The sequence below is a fragment of the Priapulus caudatus genome, unplaced genomic scaffold, assembly GCF_000485595.1.
Source record: "Priapulus caudatus unplaced genomic scaffold, Priapulus_caudatus-5.0.1 Scaffold1322, whole genome shotgun sequence".
In the NCBI taxonomy this organism is placed as follows: Eukaryota; Metazoa; Priapulida; class Priapulimorpha; order Priapulimorphida; family Priapulidae; genus Priapulus; species Priapulus caudatus.
Genome location: NW_014578383.1, coordinates 1 through 13,208, shown reverse-complemented (window position 1 = coordinate 13,208; position 13,208 = coordinate 1). Strand labels below are relative to the sequence as shown.

The 13,208-nt window shown below is 42.7% G+C and overlaps 1 protein-coding gene across 1 annotated transcript in view; it reads right to left on the bottom strand.

Annotated features, from left to right (window-relative positions):
* LOC106816237 (protein CMSS1-like) overlaps positions 1–12,246 on the bottom strand; it is a 17,216-nt gene extending 4,970 nt beyond the window's left edge. Inside the window, exons 1-3 of the mRNA XM_014820814.1 lie at positions 12,131–12,246; positions 731–1,050; positions 305–431 (exon numbers count right to left, since the gene is read on the bottom strand). Coding sequence (XP_014676300.1) covers positions 305–431; positions 731–1,050; positions 12,131–12,173 — 490 coding nt within the window. The 5' untranslated portion in view covers positions 12,174–12,246. The remainder of the gene's footprint in view (positions 1–304; positions 432–730; positions 1,051–12,130) is intronic.
* Between the last annotated feature and the right edge of the window lie 962 nt (positions 12,247–13,208).

The following is a 13,208-nucleotide window of genomic DNA, read 5'->3' as shown; positions in this document are numbered from 1 at the left end:
AAAGACTTCTGCAATGGCCAGAACTGCTGAATTGACCGATTCTACGGCTTTATCCTATACCTGAAAGGCCTCGTGAAAAGTATTCTAATATAGGGCAGCGAGTTGTCCATAGATGGCGCCAGTGTGGCGCTGTTCGCGCTTCGCGCGTTTATCCGGCTGCAGTTTGTCTAGTTATTAGTCATGCACAAAGGGATTATTGATTTAATAATACAAATAATGACAGTTTGTTTTTCAGATGGTATTTAGATAGTATATGAGAATCAACTTCTGGTAGAAACTGCAGTGGCATAATTTATAAACAAACCTTGTAGCTCCACCTCCTCTGCTTCAATGGTAGACAGCGTGCCTTCCGACTGGCTTTTAATGAACTGTAGCAAATCTGCAGCAGATGGTGCTGAGGGAGGCTTATCCGCAAGATCGTCAGATATCTTCTAGAAAATGAATTAAGAAGGACATTACATGACTAGCTCTTCTCTTCACATCCCCCTGCTGTTTCTCACCTTCCCTCCAGACACTCGTGTCTTTCTCTCTTCCTCTTTCTTTCCTTCAGTTAATCTTGCTCTGGTTCTTTCTTTCTCACTCCTTTGGTTTGTATCCATAAGCTAGCCTAGCTAATGTGTACGAGCACGTCTAGCTGCAACTGTAATTGTAGACAACCTTATGAAGACTTTGACATCTGTTCAATTCTGTTAATTTAATACAAGTATATGTTGACTATTTTAAAATATACCTTCTTCTTTCTCTTTTTCTTCTTTTTTGGCTTGTCCTTCAGTTCCCATGGCTCAGCTTCTAATACACCTGCCGTTCCCACTTGCGTCTTGGATTCGTTTTTTGCAGTAAGCTTCGACCGCTTAGTCCGACTCTTATCTATTTTTTCATGGTGCAGCTCTTTCTTCTGAGCTAGCGTCAGCACACCACTGCCCACATTTCCCACACTGACAGTGCTTGTTGTAGCCTTTTTCCTCTTCAACTTTTTATCACCAATACCACCTTTTAACTTTGCTGGCTTTTCCTTTGGTTGCTCTAAACTCTCACAGTGTGTTGATGGCTCTGCAAAATGACATTTTTTCCAATATTAAAATGAATACGCTTTTCAATATACTACTAAAGTACTATCATGGTCGTACCGAGACAGCTACTTATGACTACATAATCATAAACTCAATTGTATTACTAGTATCACAATAACTGAATAAGTTGAATAACTACATGGCTATGCAAAGTCACCATAGATACCTACTGTATACACCTATACTATATAGGCTATAGATATCTAGTAGATATCTATGAGTTCAACGATGCGATTGGTGTGTGTGACGGTGTGATTGTGTGGCCGAGTCTGTGTTAGTAACGTTCATAGGGTCTATGTCCCCCAGGGTACTGCCGGAACGTACCCTGGGTACGGTCCGGTATACCGGAACCTACCATGGTCACTTTTTGATATGGTTAGGATTAGGGTTAGGGTTAGGGTTAGGGTTCGGGTTCGGGTTAGGGTTAGGGAATAGGCGTATGCGACTCCCTAGACTCGCTAGTGAAGTAGGCGAGGTACGGTCCGGCATATTAGATAGTACCAGGGTACGTTCCGGCAGTACCCCGGGGGACATAGACCCTTACAGCGTTAGTAACACATTGGAGTAATCATTCTGAAATAATTACTCCAAGGTAACACTGACAGCCAGAATGGCAGAAAGCTTTTCAATGAGCTTTTCACTCACAAGCACTTAATTGCACCGTCTCAATAAAAGAAAATAATGGTAAATAAACAAGAAATGTATTTACTACCAGTCTTAATGTTTCTCTACTCTCTTTCACCTATTATCGCCGATAACTTCCTGTAAATGCCACTCAAATGCTCCTCTGCAACACACCACTACACCGCACGCACGCTGCTGTGCACAAACAACACATATAATAAACTTCGATCGACGGAAGTCCGGTTTCGAGCAAGATGGCGGCTTAAATTTTTCACGTCTTACAAACCAAGTTATTTGCAAAGTTAACTGGTTATTTCATAAGTCCAACATAACTTACCTTGGTAATCAGGTCAGGTAATCTGCATAATTTGAATATATTGACATTTCGGAGCCAACACCAAGATACTACGGCTCAAATGGGACTCGGTAGTCAGTGTAGGCTGCAGCCTCGTTTCGTGCCACTGTGGATACGCGCATCTATACAATCAACAGGGAGCAAATATCACCCAACTACTAACTGTATACTGTTAGCGAATGGCATCTCCGGATTTCACTACTAGACGAAATCGTAAACCAAACCCCAAATTCTTCAGCCCAAAACCAGCCAAAAACAAACCTGACATAACACCAGAGAGTAAAGTGACTGCTAAATCCAACATAGTGCAACAGGCAAGTAAATTCACTAAGCGTGGAGCACCAACCCCAATAGCAGTTACAGACACGGACAAGGGAAATTGCCCCTGCACAGTAACAATTGATGACTGCACACAAGTGCAATATGTGACCAGTGCAATCAATGGTGGCACCACACTTTACGTGCAGGTATTACTGTCAGGGAACTGAATAAATACACAAACTTGGAAAAGCACTTACCATATAAGTGCTTGTTTTGTCAACTTAGTGACATACAAACATCGACAACACTTAGAGTTGAACTTTCAAGCCGACTCACAGCGGCCAAGTCAGTGTCGGCACACCCTAGTGATAACAGTACAGACAATAAACATAACAACGTACAGACTGCTACACCTGTCAACTTGGTCAGTCTATCAGGTAACACAGGTATACCATCATTAGCGGATATCCCAATCATCAACATCGGTGACCAATCCGATCCGGGATTTGATAAAGATAGCAAATATATTGTTGTAATTGACAACATACATAAGTACCAACACTCAAAGAGCATTTTGGCTGAGGTAAACAAACATAAACCAACATTAGGAGTATATCACGCATACCTGCTTCCTGCAGGAGGTATTTGTCTACATCTGCACACGGAAGAGGACGAAAGGACTGCTCTAGATAGGTGGCCAGAGGGAGCATTTGACTCGCCAGACATGTACAGCCACATAAACCAGCAAGTAGAACACTGCTCAACACGGTTGTGGCAAGGAACGTTGAGACCAAGCTCACGGACAGAGAGATAGTAGAAGCACTTGAGTGTAGATACAAGGAAACAGAGTTAATAAAACAATTCCGGAACCGACATACCACCAAACCACTGCCCGTAGTAATTAAGTGTATGTTTCCGCAGAAGCTCCACGGCAACACAGACTCTAGGCGCGGGTGTTGAACTGTGTGGTAACAACTTGCCGTGTTAACCAAAAAGGGCTAATAAAGTAATCAGGTGTTACAGGTATCAGACGTATGGACATATAGTTAGGAGCTGCAGACTCAACGCGGCCTGCATTAGATGCGGAAGTCAACACGATAGGGAAAGTGGACCCTGTGACGCACCTATACATTGCGTAAACTGCAACGAAGAACATTTTGCAGACTCGGCGAAATGTAAGAACTTTCTGACAATAAAACAGAATCTTCAAGTCAGATCTATTCGCAGAGTGTATGATGTGAAATTGCTTCCTATCACAACTATGAAGCAAGTAGCAGGTATAAGGACAACAACCGTGATTTTCATCGTTACTATTTTTCTGAACAACATGAGACTACTCCAGCTAAACACCAGAGCAATATCAACATCGAAGCGGTACATAGAAAACTACGCTGCTACTAGCAAACTGGATATTCTATGTTTGTCAGAAACATGGAACACAGATGACACACCGAAAGTAAAGAACTTCACCCATTTCTGGAAAAACCGGAAAAGAAACAACAGAGGAAGGGTGGCCATACTTGTTAGCAAAAACATCAAGGCGGTGCACAGATTTGACATCGAAGTGGACGATCTTGAGGCAATATGGATTGAAACCTGTATTTCCAATCAGTGAATACTCGTGGCATCAGTATACATACAACCAGGTAACAGAGAAGACCTAGTGCTACTGGAAAGCGTCATAGACAGTATGCCACAGAGCACACCCATCATCTTGACTGGGGGCTTCAATGCATGATGGGACCAATGGGACAATGGAAACAAATTTGGGATAGCTTGGACACTTGGGAAACAGCTGGAAATTATTGCTGTGACACACGGCTTCAGTATTCTGAATGACGGCACACCAACGAGGATCTTCGGCGGTCACAGCAGTGGCCCGGACGTCACTCTTAGTCGAGGAGAACGTTGTCCTGGCAAGTGGCACGTCGACGACCAGATAGTAGTGAACTCGGACCACTCGCCAATAATACTGCAATACGAGAAGCCCAGGGAACCAACAAAGACCAGATGGGATTTGGAAAAGACCGATTGGCAGGATTGGAAAGCCAGCATCGACACCAAAATGGAGAATTGGCTTACAGCTATCACAGCTGACACTCCGGCGGAGGACGCATGTAGGTCGTTTACAGACTCAATCATAATTACTGCGCAAACTCTACTATAAAGAGGAAAAAAGTATGCTCACACTCTAAGCCATTTATGACAGACACTTGTAATCCTGATCAGACAGACTTGTTTGTTTTGTCTGTTTGATTATGCCCCCCCCCATTTTTGTTGTATTTAATGCAATTGGAAAATAACCTAACCCACCGGGAAAATGGAAGAGTCCAGAGACTCGAGATGAGAGAACAATGAGTTGTGATTAGGGTAATTAGGTGTAAGTAGGGTGTGATTGTGGCCATTCCACATGCTGACGCCATTTTCACAACCAATTAATTGTGTTCTTCTCATCTTTTATCATTTTAGGTAAGCTTCTTTTATATAATGAATGATTTGCTATAAGAATGTTTATGAGTGACACTTTTGAGATTATGATTGATATGTTATTTCACAAGTAAGAGATAATTTGAGAGAGAAATACATTCAGAACGGAGTTGTAGTGTAGATAGTATTACTGTTGTGTAGTGTAGGTAGGATGTAGTTGTACTGCGTATGTAGTTGCGTAGTGTGTAGTATGCAGTAGTATGTAGTTGTACTTGCGTACTGTAGTTGTGTTACTGTAGTGTTACTACTTACTTATGTGTTCACATAGTAATTGGTTTATGATTAGTGATGGAGATATTGAAGGTAGTTTAAAAGTAACAGGTATATAATAAGGTAGGTTTTTAAACTTCAGTAAATGTTCATTATTTTATAGGTTGTAATGGTTGAATCACATGCATCCCACTCTCTATAATTATAGCCATGCATGTATGATAACATGGATATAACGCGAGTTACTGTATATGATACATGGTGAATAGATAGTAATTTGATTTGATATGTGATTTGATATGTGATTGTGATATGTGATAACCACAGTGATTTGATATGTATTATTAGAATGTGAGCTGCGTTCACACTGAAATTTAAATCGGTTTATTATCGGATTAGTTGAGGAATAAGACTTTTATTACGAATGCATATATAGAAGCATTAAGACCTTGTGTCGTGAATAGAACTTAGGAGGAAGACTAGCATATGAAAAGATTTGTGGTTTATGTCATTAGTTTGATTTATTGGTCAATTTAAGACTAAAGCATGAACAAGTTCTTGTTACTTTGAGGTTCATGACTGTTTGTATATTTATTACTCTGTATGATTATGAATGTTTTGGTCATGGCGACAATTATGAGAGTAATAAAAGTGGCCATTCCACATGCTGACGCCATTTTCACAACCAATTAATTGTGTTCTTCTCATCTTTTATCATTTTAGCCCCCTGTACCCGTATAGAGGCGTTACACACTGTCAAAGCACTTCTTAGGAAATGTAAAGTGGCCAGAAACCGGTACAGGAAACGGAGAGACCCAAAAAACTGGAAACGTGCACAAGAAGCAGTCGCTAAGTTCATGGAGCGAAAAAATCAGCGAGGAGATCACTCTGTCAGGGGGAAATATGTGGCAAAAGATCAATAATATCATCAAAGAGAACAACACATCAGTTGTACAACCACTCCGACTAAACAACGAGAAATACACCTTTGACGATGAGGAAATCTCAAACAGGATGCGGGATGTTCATATACTTAGAACACATGTACCACAAGACAGCTTTGACAAGGACTGGTTTGATAAAATCAACACCGAAACAGAGCAGGTCATAACGGAGGAACACAATGCTGCCAACACAGCAGATATATACAACACAGACCTCAACATCGATGAAGTCAATACAGCTATAAAGATGATGAAAATACAGTCGGCATCAGGGCCAGTTGCAGTGCTGCCCCGAAAGATCTCGGAGGCGGGGGATATGACTCGCGAAGCACTCCACACACTTTTCCAGATCTGCTGGAAAGATCACATAGTACCAGACATGTGGAAGGAGGAGAACAGGATTTATATACCTAAACCCGGGAAAACGGATTACCACGTAGAAAAAGCAAGCCGACCTCTCAGCTTGACAAGCGTGGTGGGAACACTGATGGAACGTATCATCTGTCGTCGTCTGGTATGGCATCTTGAAGCAAACGGACTAATGGACCCTCTACAGTTTGCATATCGACGCAACCGGAATATCACACAAGCGATCCTTACGTTTGCTTTGGACATTCTAGAGGGCTTCAAGAGAAACGAACACACGGTGGCTACATTTGTTGACCTGGAGGGGGCTTTTGACAGCGTGTGGCACGTAGGGGTAATCCACAAACTTTGGACAGCAGGAATCAGAGGCCATATGCTACTGTATGTGGCGAACTACCTCAAGGGGCGTAAGGCAAGGAACCTCATCAACTCCTTCCAATCGACGTGGATCGCCACCGATCTGGGTGTACTTCCAGGATCAGTTATCTCCCCGATACTTTAAATCATCTTCATCAGGGAAATGACAATAGCTATACCAAAACGAGTATCATATGCCGATGACCTGTTCGCGTGGACCAAGAACCTCGATATTTCCGAGGCAGAACAGGACATGCAGGAAAAAGTCATTCAGATCCTGGAGTGGAACAAGAAATGGAGACTTAACATCAATGTCACCAAAACAGAGGTCATCTGTTTCACTAAAGAGACTGGACTTCTCAACATCAAGACTGGTAATCAACATCAAAGTGGAAGGCAGAACACTTAAACAAGTCGGTGAGAAAGTTTGCCTAGGGGTCACGTTAGACCAACATCTGACATTCGTGACACACACGGATAACACAGCAAGGAGAGCAATGGGGGCACTAACCAAAATCAGTGCACTGATGGCCAATATTGGGGGCCTAAAGATGGAAATAGGGGCCTCCCTATACAAGGCTTGTATCCGCCCCCTACTCGAATTTGCATACCCATTTTGGTGCTGTGCTTCCGAAGACCAAATTCGGAAACTGGAGAGGGTATAGCAGATTGCACTCCTCAGGGCATCAGAGACCCTAAATTCGACACCCGCATCTGCTCTGGAGGTGATGACCCACGTACCACCGCTCAGAATAAGCTACGAGGAGATACTGGCACAGGAATTTATACGCATCCATAGGAAGCCACACACCAACCATCTTAGGTCCATGGTGCTGCAGCACCGGGATGACAGGAGCTACATGGACCACCGTATCCTCACGCCGCTGCACCAGATGAAAATGGCCATGAAAGACTTGTGCAGAGAGTTCGACCCGAGGCAGGTCGATCACGAACCAGTGTATCTGACGGAACGTATGCACTCATCCATCGTTATAAGAGCCACCAACACCTGGCAAACACTAGGAAACAGTAAGACCAGAACATCCATACAACTTACAAGCCTCCGAGGCCAGGAATATCACACAACAACAGATCAGCGAGACCCATAACTGGATCATCGCCTTTACTGACGGATCAGCACTCGGTAATCTTGGCCTGTGTGGAGCATCTGCCATTATCTACGCGAACGGAATGGACAGTCAACCAACCTCTATCAGGAAAGCTGTGTCCAAGAAAAGTAGTAGTTACCATGGAGAACTCTATGCAATTTACTTGGCAGTTGACTTAACCGTAAACTACTCCACTACACACCACATTGCAGGCATTAGAATCTTCTCAGACTGTCAAAGTGCCACCCTGACAGTATCAAATTCGACCCAGGATAACAACTTTACATCGCTCACTACGGACATCCTTGAACGTGTAAAACAGCTCTATGACAAGGAAATTGACGTCGACATTTGCAGGGTTGCTGGTCATGCGGGAATGTTAGCGAACGAGTTAGCGGACACCCCTGTCTCTGTCAGAGGCAAAAGGAGAGATCAGGAAAGCAGTTATACGGAAATGGCAACATCGGTCGCACGCACGCTGCTGTGCACAAACAACACATAACACACAGTAACACATTATTAAGTATTGTTGTTGTTGTTGTTGTTGTGATTCGTATCTCCTTCTTCACGAGTACGTGGTCTCACTGGTATAGCTTGTCTCTTTGTAGGGTAGGGTAGTAATATGGGATATATCGCAAACAGGAAGAACCTATTACCAGAACAAGCCCTCAGTCACAGTTAAAAGCGTGCGCAGCAATACAGATAGAGCAACTGAATGCAAAGTCAACCGCATCAGAACGAGCCACACAATGCTTAAAGAACATCAGTACAAGCTTGGCGCAACTTGTCTCGTTCCGGCGGTTTTTAACTATACAACGAGATAACACCGTGCGAGAGACTATAGCTACAAAGAAACAAGCTATACCAGTCAGACCACGTACTCGTGAAGAAGGAGATACGAATCACAACAACAACAACAACAATACTTAATAGTGTGTTACTGTGTGTTATGTGTTGTTTGCGCACAGCAGCGTGCGTGCGTGCGGTGTAGTCGTGTGTTGCAGATGAGAGGAGCATTTGAACGGCATTTACAGGAAGTTATCGGCAATAATACTAATAGTAATACTAATAGGTAAAAGAAAGTAGAGAAACATGACTTTGGTAGTAAATACATTTCGTGTTTATTTACCCTTTTTTTATTGAGACGTTGCAAGGGTGCAAATCCACTTTAGGCACCTTAGGTATCACGAAGTGATGCACAGATTTCTGTGTATCATCAACTGATGCACAGATTTCTGTGTATCATCAACTGATGCACAGACTTTCCGTATATCAAGGAATGATGCAAAAACCCTAACCCTAACCCTAACAGTAACCCTAACCCTAATCAGTAACCCTAACCCTAACCCTAAGCTTAAGGATACTCTCCACGTTGTGCACGGGTATTGCTCTAATGAAGATTAAACGTTTATTGGCGAATGAATCAAATCAATCACTTGTTTTATTTATAGAGAAGATATATCTCTATGCTCAAGCCAAAAAATTCCATGAAATTTCCAGCACCTAATTATGTTACCACACAAATTTTGAATTTTTATGTAAATACTAAAAATGGTATTTTGGATATTTCTCAACTACCAGAAAGAGTGAGGATACAAAATTTTTGCCACATGTTAAGCACAATATGGACCAAAATAGCGCGTCAGGATTTTTCTTTAATTTTCATATTTACCGAGAAAACTCGAAAAAAACTGCTTAAAAATCAAGTTGTGTGTTAAAATAGAAAATTTTAGCGAATAAAGAGGCATAACTAATAAAGTATGGCACTTAATATAATAACAATCCCTGACGCGCTTTTTTACCACAATATGTTACCATTAAAACGAGTGTAAAATTAAATTAATCCGAGTTGTAATCACAGAGAAATATCCATTTATACATCGGCTACTATGTCAGAAATCGAAACGGAGAAATCAGCGTTTTTCTATTTTTCACAATGAGTGTGCAAAATGGGTGAACGTATGTGATATATCTATTGTTAGTACTTACTGCGACATATCCATGACTAACTGACACCACTAAATTGGTAAAATGTTCCATGGACCTTGAGAAATTCTGAGAAATTTCGAGGTTACCATCGCAGAACGCTCGAACTCCGCTCATCCTGACGTCACAAAGCTAATATGTCAACAAACGCACGCGATGTACCACACTATAGTAAGGTGTGTTGCGAGGTGTTAGAACTATTTTGGGCGTGGGATACTTGTTGGATCACTAGCAGATGTACATGAATGTACATGAATACATGTAATGACAGCTGTAGCAGGGTTGACGCTTAATGATACCGGCTTAGTAAATATCGTGGTTGTATCATGTCTCTGACGTCATAATGACGTCAGCCGCTGCTTACTACACATGTACGCGAGCAAGCAAAAACGCTCTGACAGTTCACATGTACCGTTATATGACGAAATTAGCATGTACACAGGTGGCACATAGTGCAGGCCTCGAATTAAGCGACGAGAGGGGCAAGGCAATTTTTTGGGGGCATGTGAGAAATTGCCTTGAATCTTCTCTAAAATGGATGGGCACCAAGGCAATTTTAAAAGGCATCAAGGCAACTCTCACAATTTGAGAAGGGCACCAAGGCACTTTTGTAAAATAAAGGAAAACTCATAACAAATTAATAAAAATTTTACCGTGTATGTACAGACCGTCTCCCGCCCACATGTACATCGTCTTCCGCCCCCATGTAAGTTAACACCGTAACACCGACCCCTGTACCCCCTCTGCTAATGGATCGAAGTACAGTAACAGGGTTCAACATTAACTTTTTATTTCACTAGACCATCGGGCTAGTAACTGAGGAAAACCACTAGCCCTGACCTAACTTTCACTAGCCCAGACCCAGACCATTGTTATGAAAAACCTTGTGTCATCGTATGAATTCTACTAAAATTTCTCTAAATTTACTGCACTAACTAGCAAGCTACACACCGTACAAGCTGGCCATTCTTGCGCGAGCGTCGTTTACCGCGCTTTAAATCGCGCGCGGGCCGAGTCCACGTGCAGCATTTAAATATTCGTGTTCAACCACGGGCAGCCACGTTATTGTTTTTGCCGAAGGGTAGACTGGTATCCGGCCTCACGCTCTGCTAGACAATGTACACGCTCTGCGACAAACAGTGCGGCCGCGAACCAATCTAGCCAGAGGCACCGACGGCAATTACAGAAAAGGGCAAGGCAGGTCACTGCCGTCGGTCGGGTTGAATTTTCAGGGGCAGTACGGCGATTGATAGGGGCAGCCACGGCAATTGCCGTCGGTGCCGTCGGTTAATTCGAGCCCTGACATAGTGTTAGCCATCGAATAAAGTTGAAAACGAAAAATCGATGAAATTTCATGCACAACGTGGAGAGTATCCTTAACACACTTCGTGATACCTAAGGGCTAAGGTTATACTTTATGACTTAGGGTTAGGGTTAGGGTTTTTGCATCATTCCTTGATATACGGAAAGTCTGTGCATCAGTTGATGATACACAGATTTCTGTGCATCACTTCGTGATACATAATGCCCGGCGCACACGTGAGTGGCGGATTTTCGTTGAGTAATTTGACTCATGCGTCATTTTACTTGAGTAAAATAACTCACGTGTGCGCCGGGCTTAAGCCTAAGGTGCCTAAAGTGGATTTGCGCCCGTTCCAAGTGCAGTGACCAGTGTGACTGTACGTAGCAGACTTATTAAATACAATAATGTAACCCAAACCCAATAGATATCCCTATCCTCTTGGGTTTGGGTTACATTATTGTATCTACAGTACAGACTTATATTTATAATCTTGATTCTTACTCTTACTCTTAGTTAGGCCGATGAAAGTTGATTTAATGGTTCTCGTCAGGCATTGTTGAGATTTTGATGAGGGATTTAGATCAACATTCATCTTTCATCTACAAACCAATAGAACTTAGTGAGGGTATCAGTGTCTGCTACATATGCAAAATAAGATTGAAAAATGTCATAACTTCTTTGTTGACAGTTTTTACTCAAATTTTTACTGTTTGTCTTCCATACATGTAGTGCCTGACTGGTAGATTGTTGATTTTTGAGGCGCGGGAATTTCAGTATGGGCCGACTTTTGATGCGGCGCGAATTTCGTTCAGCGATGAGCTGTTGAACTTTTATTAGGTGCGCGAGTAAATTTGATGCGGGCGCTGACGAGAACCATGACATCAACTTTCATCGGCCTTACATATATGATATGCAACTTCAACTTGTTCCTACTCGTTATAGTGAAAAGCTCATTGACGCTTTGCAGTGCACGTGAATGTAATCTTAAGCTGCTCAATCCTAACTCGCTATCTGTAGCATTTAATTAGTTGTAAGCGCTTAATACGAGTGTATTGTACCGTCATTCGTTAACCACCACTCATCTCCCAATGCATCAGCCATTGTACAAAATGTGTCACGCTGCGATCGCCTCGTTTCGACCAAGTTAGACTGGGTTCTTGCCTTGTTACTTTAAAACGAAGTGAATAGCAGCCATCTTCTAGGGAGATTGGAGCCAATCTACGCCAGATTTCAAAAATACGCCCTCTTGTACTCTGTATAGAGCATCCGAACTGTTAGCGGACGAACTTCGCCGTTCATTAACATGTAGGATAACTTTGAGTTTATAATCTCCGGTTTCCTAGTTTATTGCCAGCAGGTCATGCTCTTATCACATATCTATGATACTGCTTTAAAAGTTCATATGCATTTACAAGTGAAAAACCAAGTGGTTAACTACGTAATCTCATACGTACAGCGTATCAAAGCATTGACGTGATGCGCTACGAACAGTAACACTAACACTAACAGTAACAGTAACACTAACAGTAGCATAACATTAACAATGTCAATGTTATTGTTAGTTAGGCCTACTGTAAGTGTAGCTCATAGGGTCTATGTCCCCCAGGCCAGGGTACTACCGGAACGTACCCTAGGTACGGTCCGGTATACCGGAACGTACCCTGGTCACTATTTGATAGGATTAGGGAGTAGGCGTAGGCGACTCCTTAGACTCGTTAGTGGAGTAGGCGAGGTATGGTCCGGCATATTAGATAGTACCAGGGTACGTTCCGGTATACCGGACCGTACCCAGGGTACGTTCCTTCTACTTTTATACTGGACAGTCCGTGCGGAATAAACGTCCAGGGAGTGCGCGAAGAACTCCAGGTGCACGTGAGAGACTTGCATAGAACATTTTCAAAATGTAGACAGTAACGTGTTCCACTTCCAGAGATCGAGACTTCTCTGGGCCAGGCACTCATTACTGAGTGCGACTAGCATACGGCAATAGGCTGTTGCGAGCTGTTGTAGTTGCCCAGCCGGAGATGCGTTTCACTTCCTCGAGGTGGCATAACAACGAAACTGCCTGATTCAATGTTTTTCCAGAGAGACCCAGTGAATTGCTGTGCTGTTGGAGTGAATTGCTGTGCTGTTGGA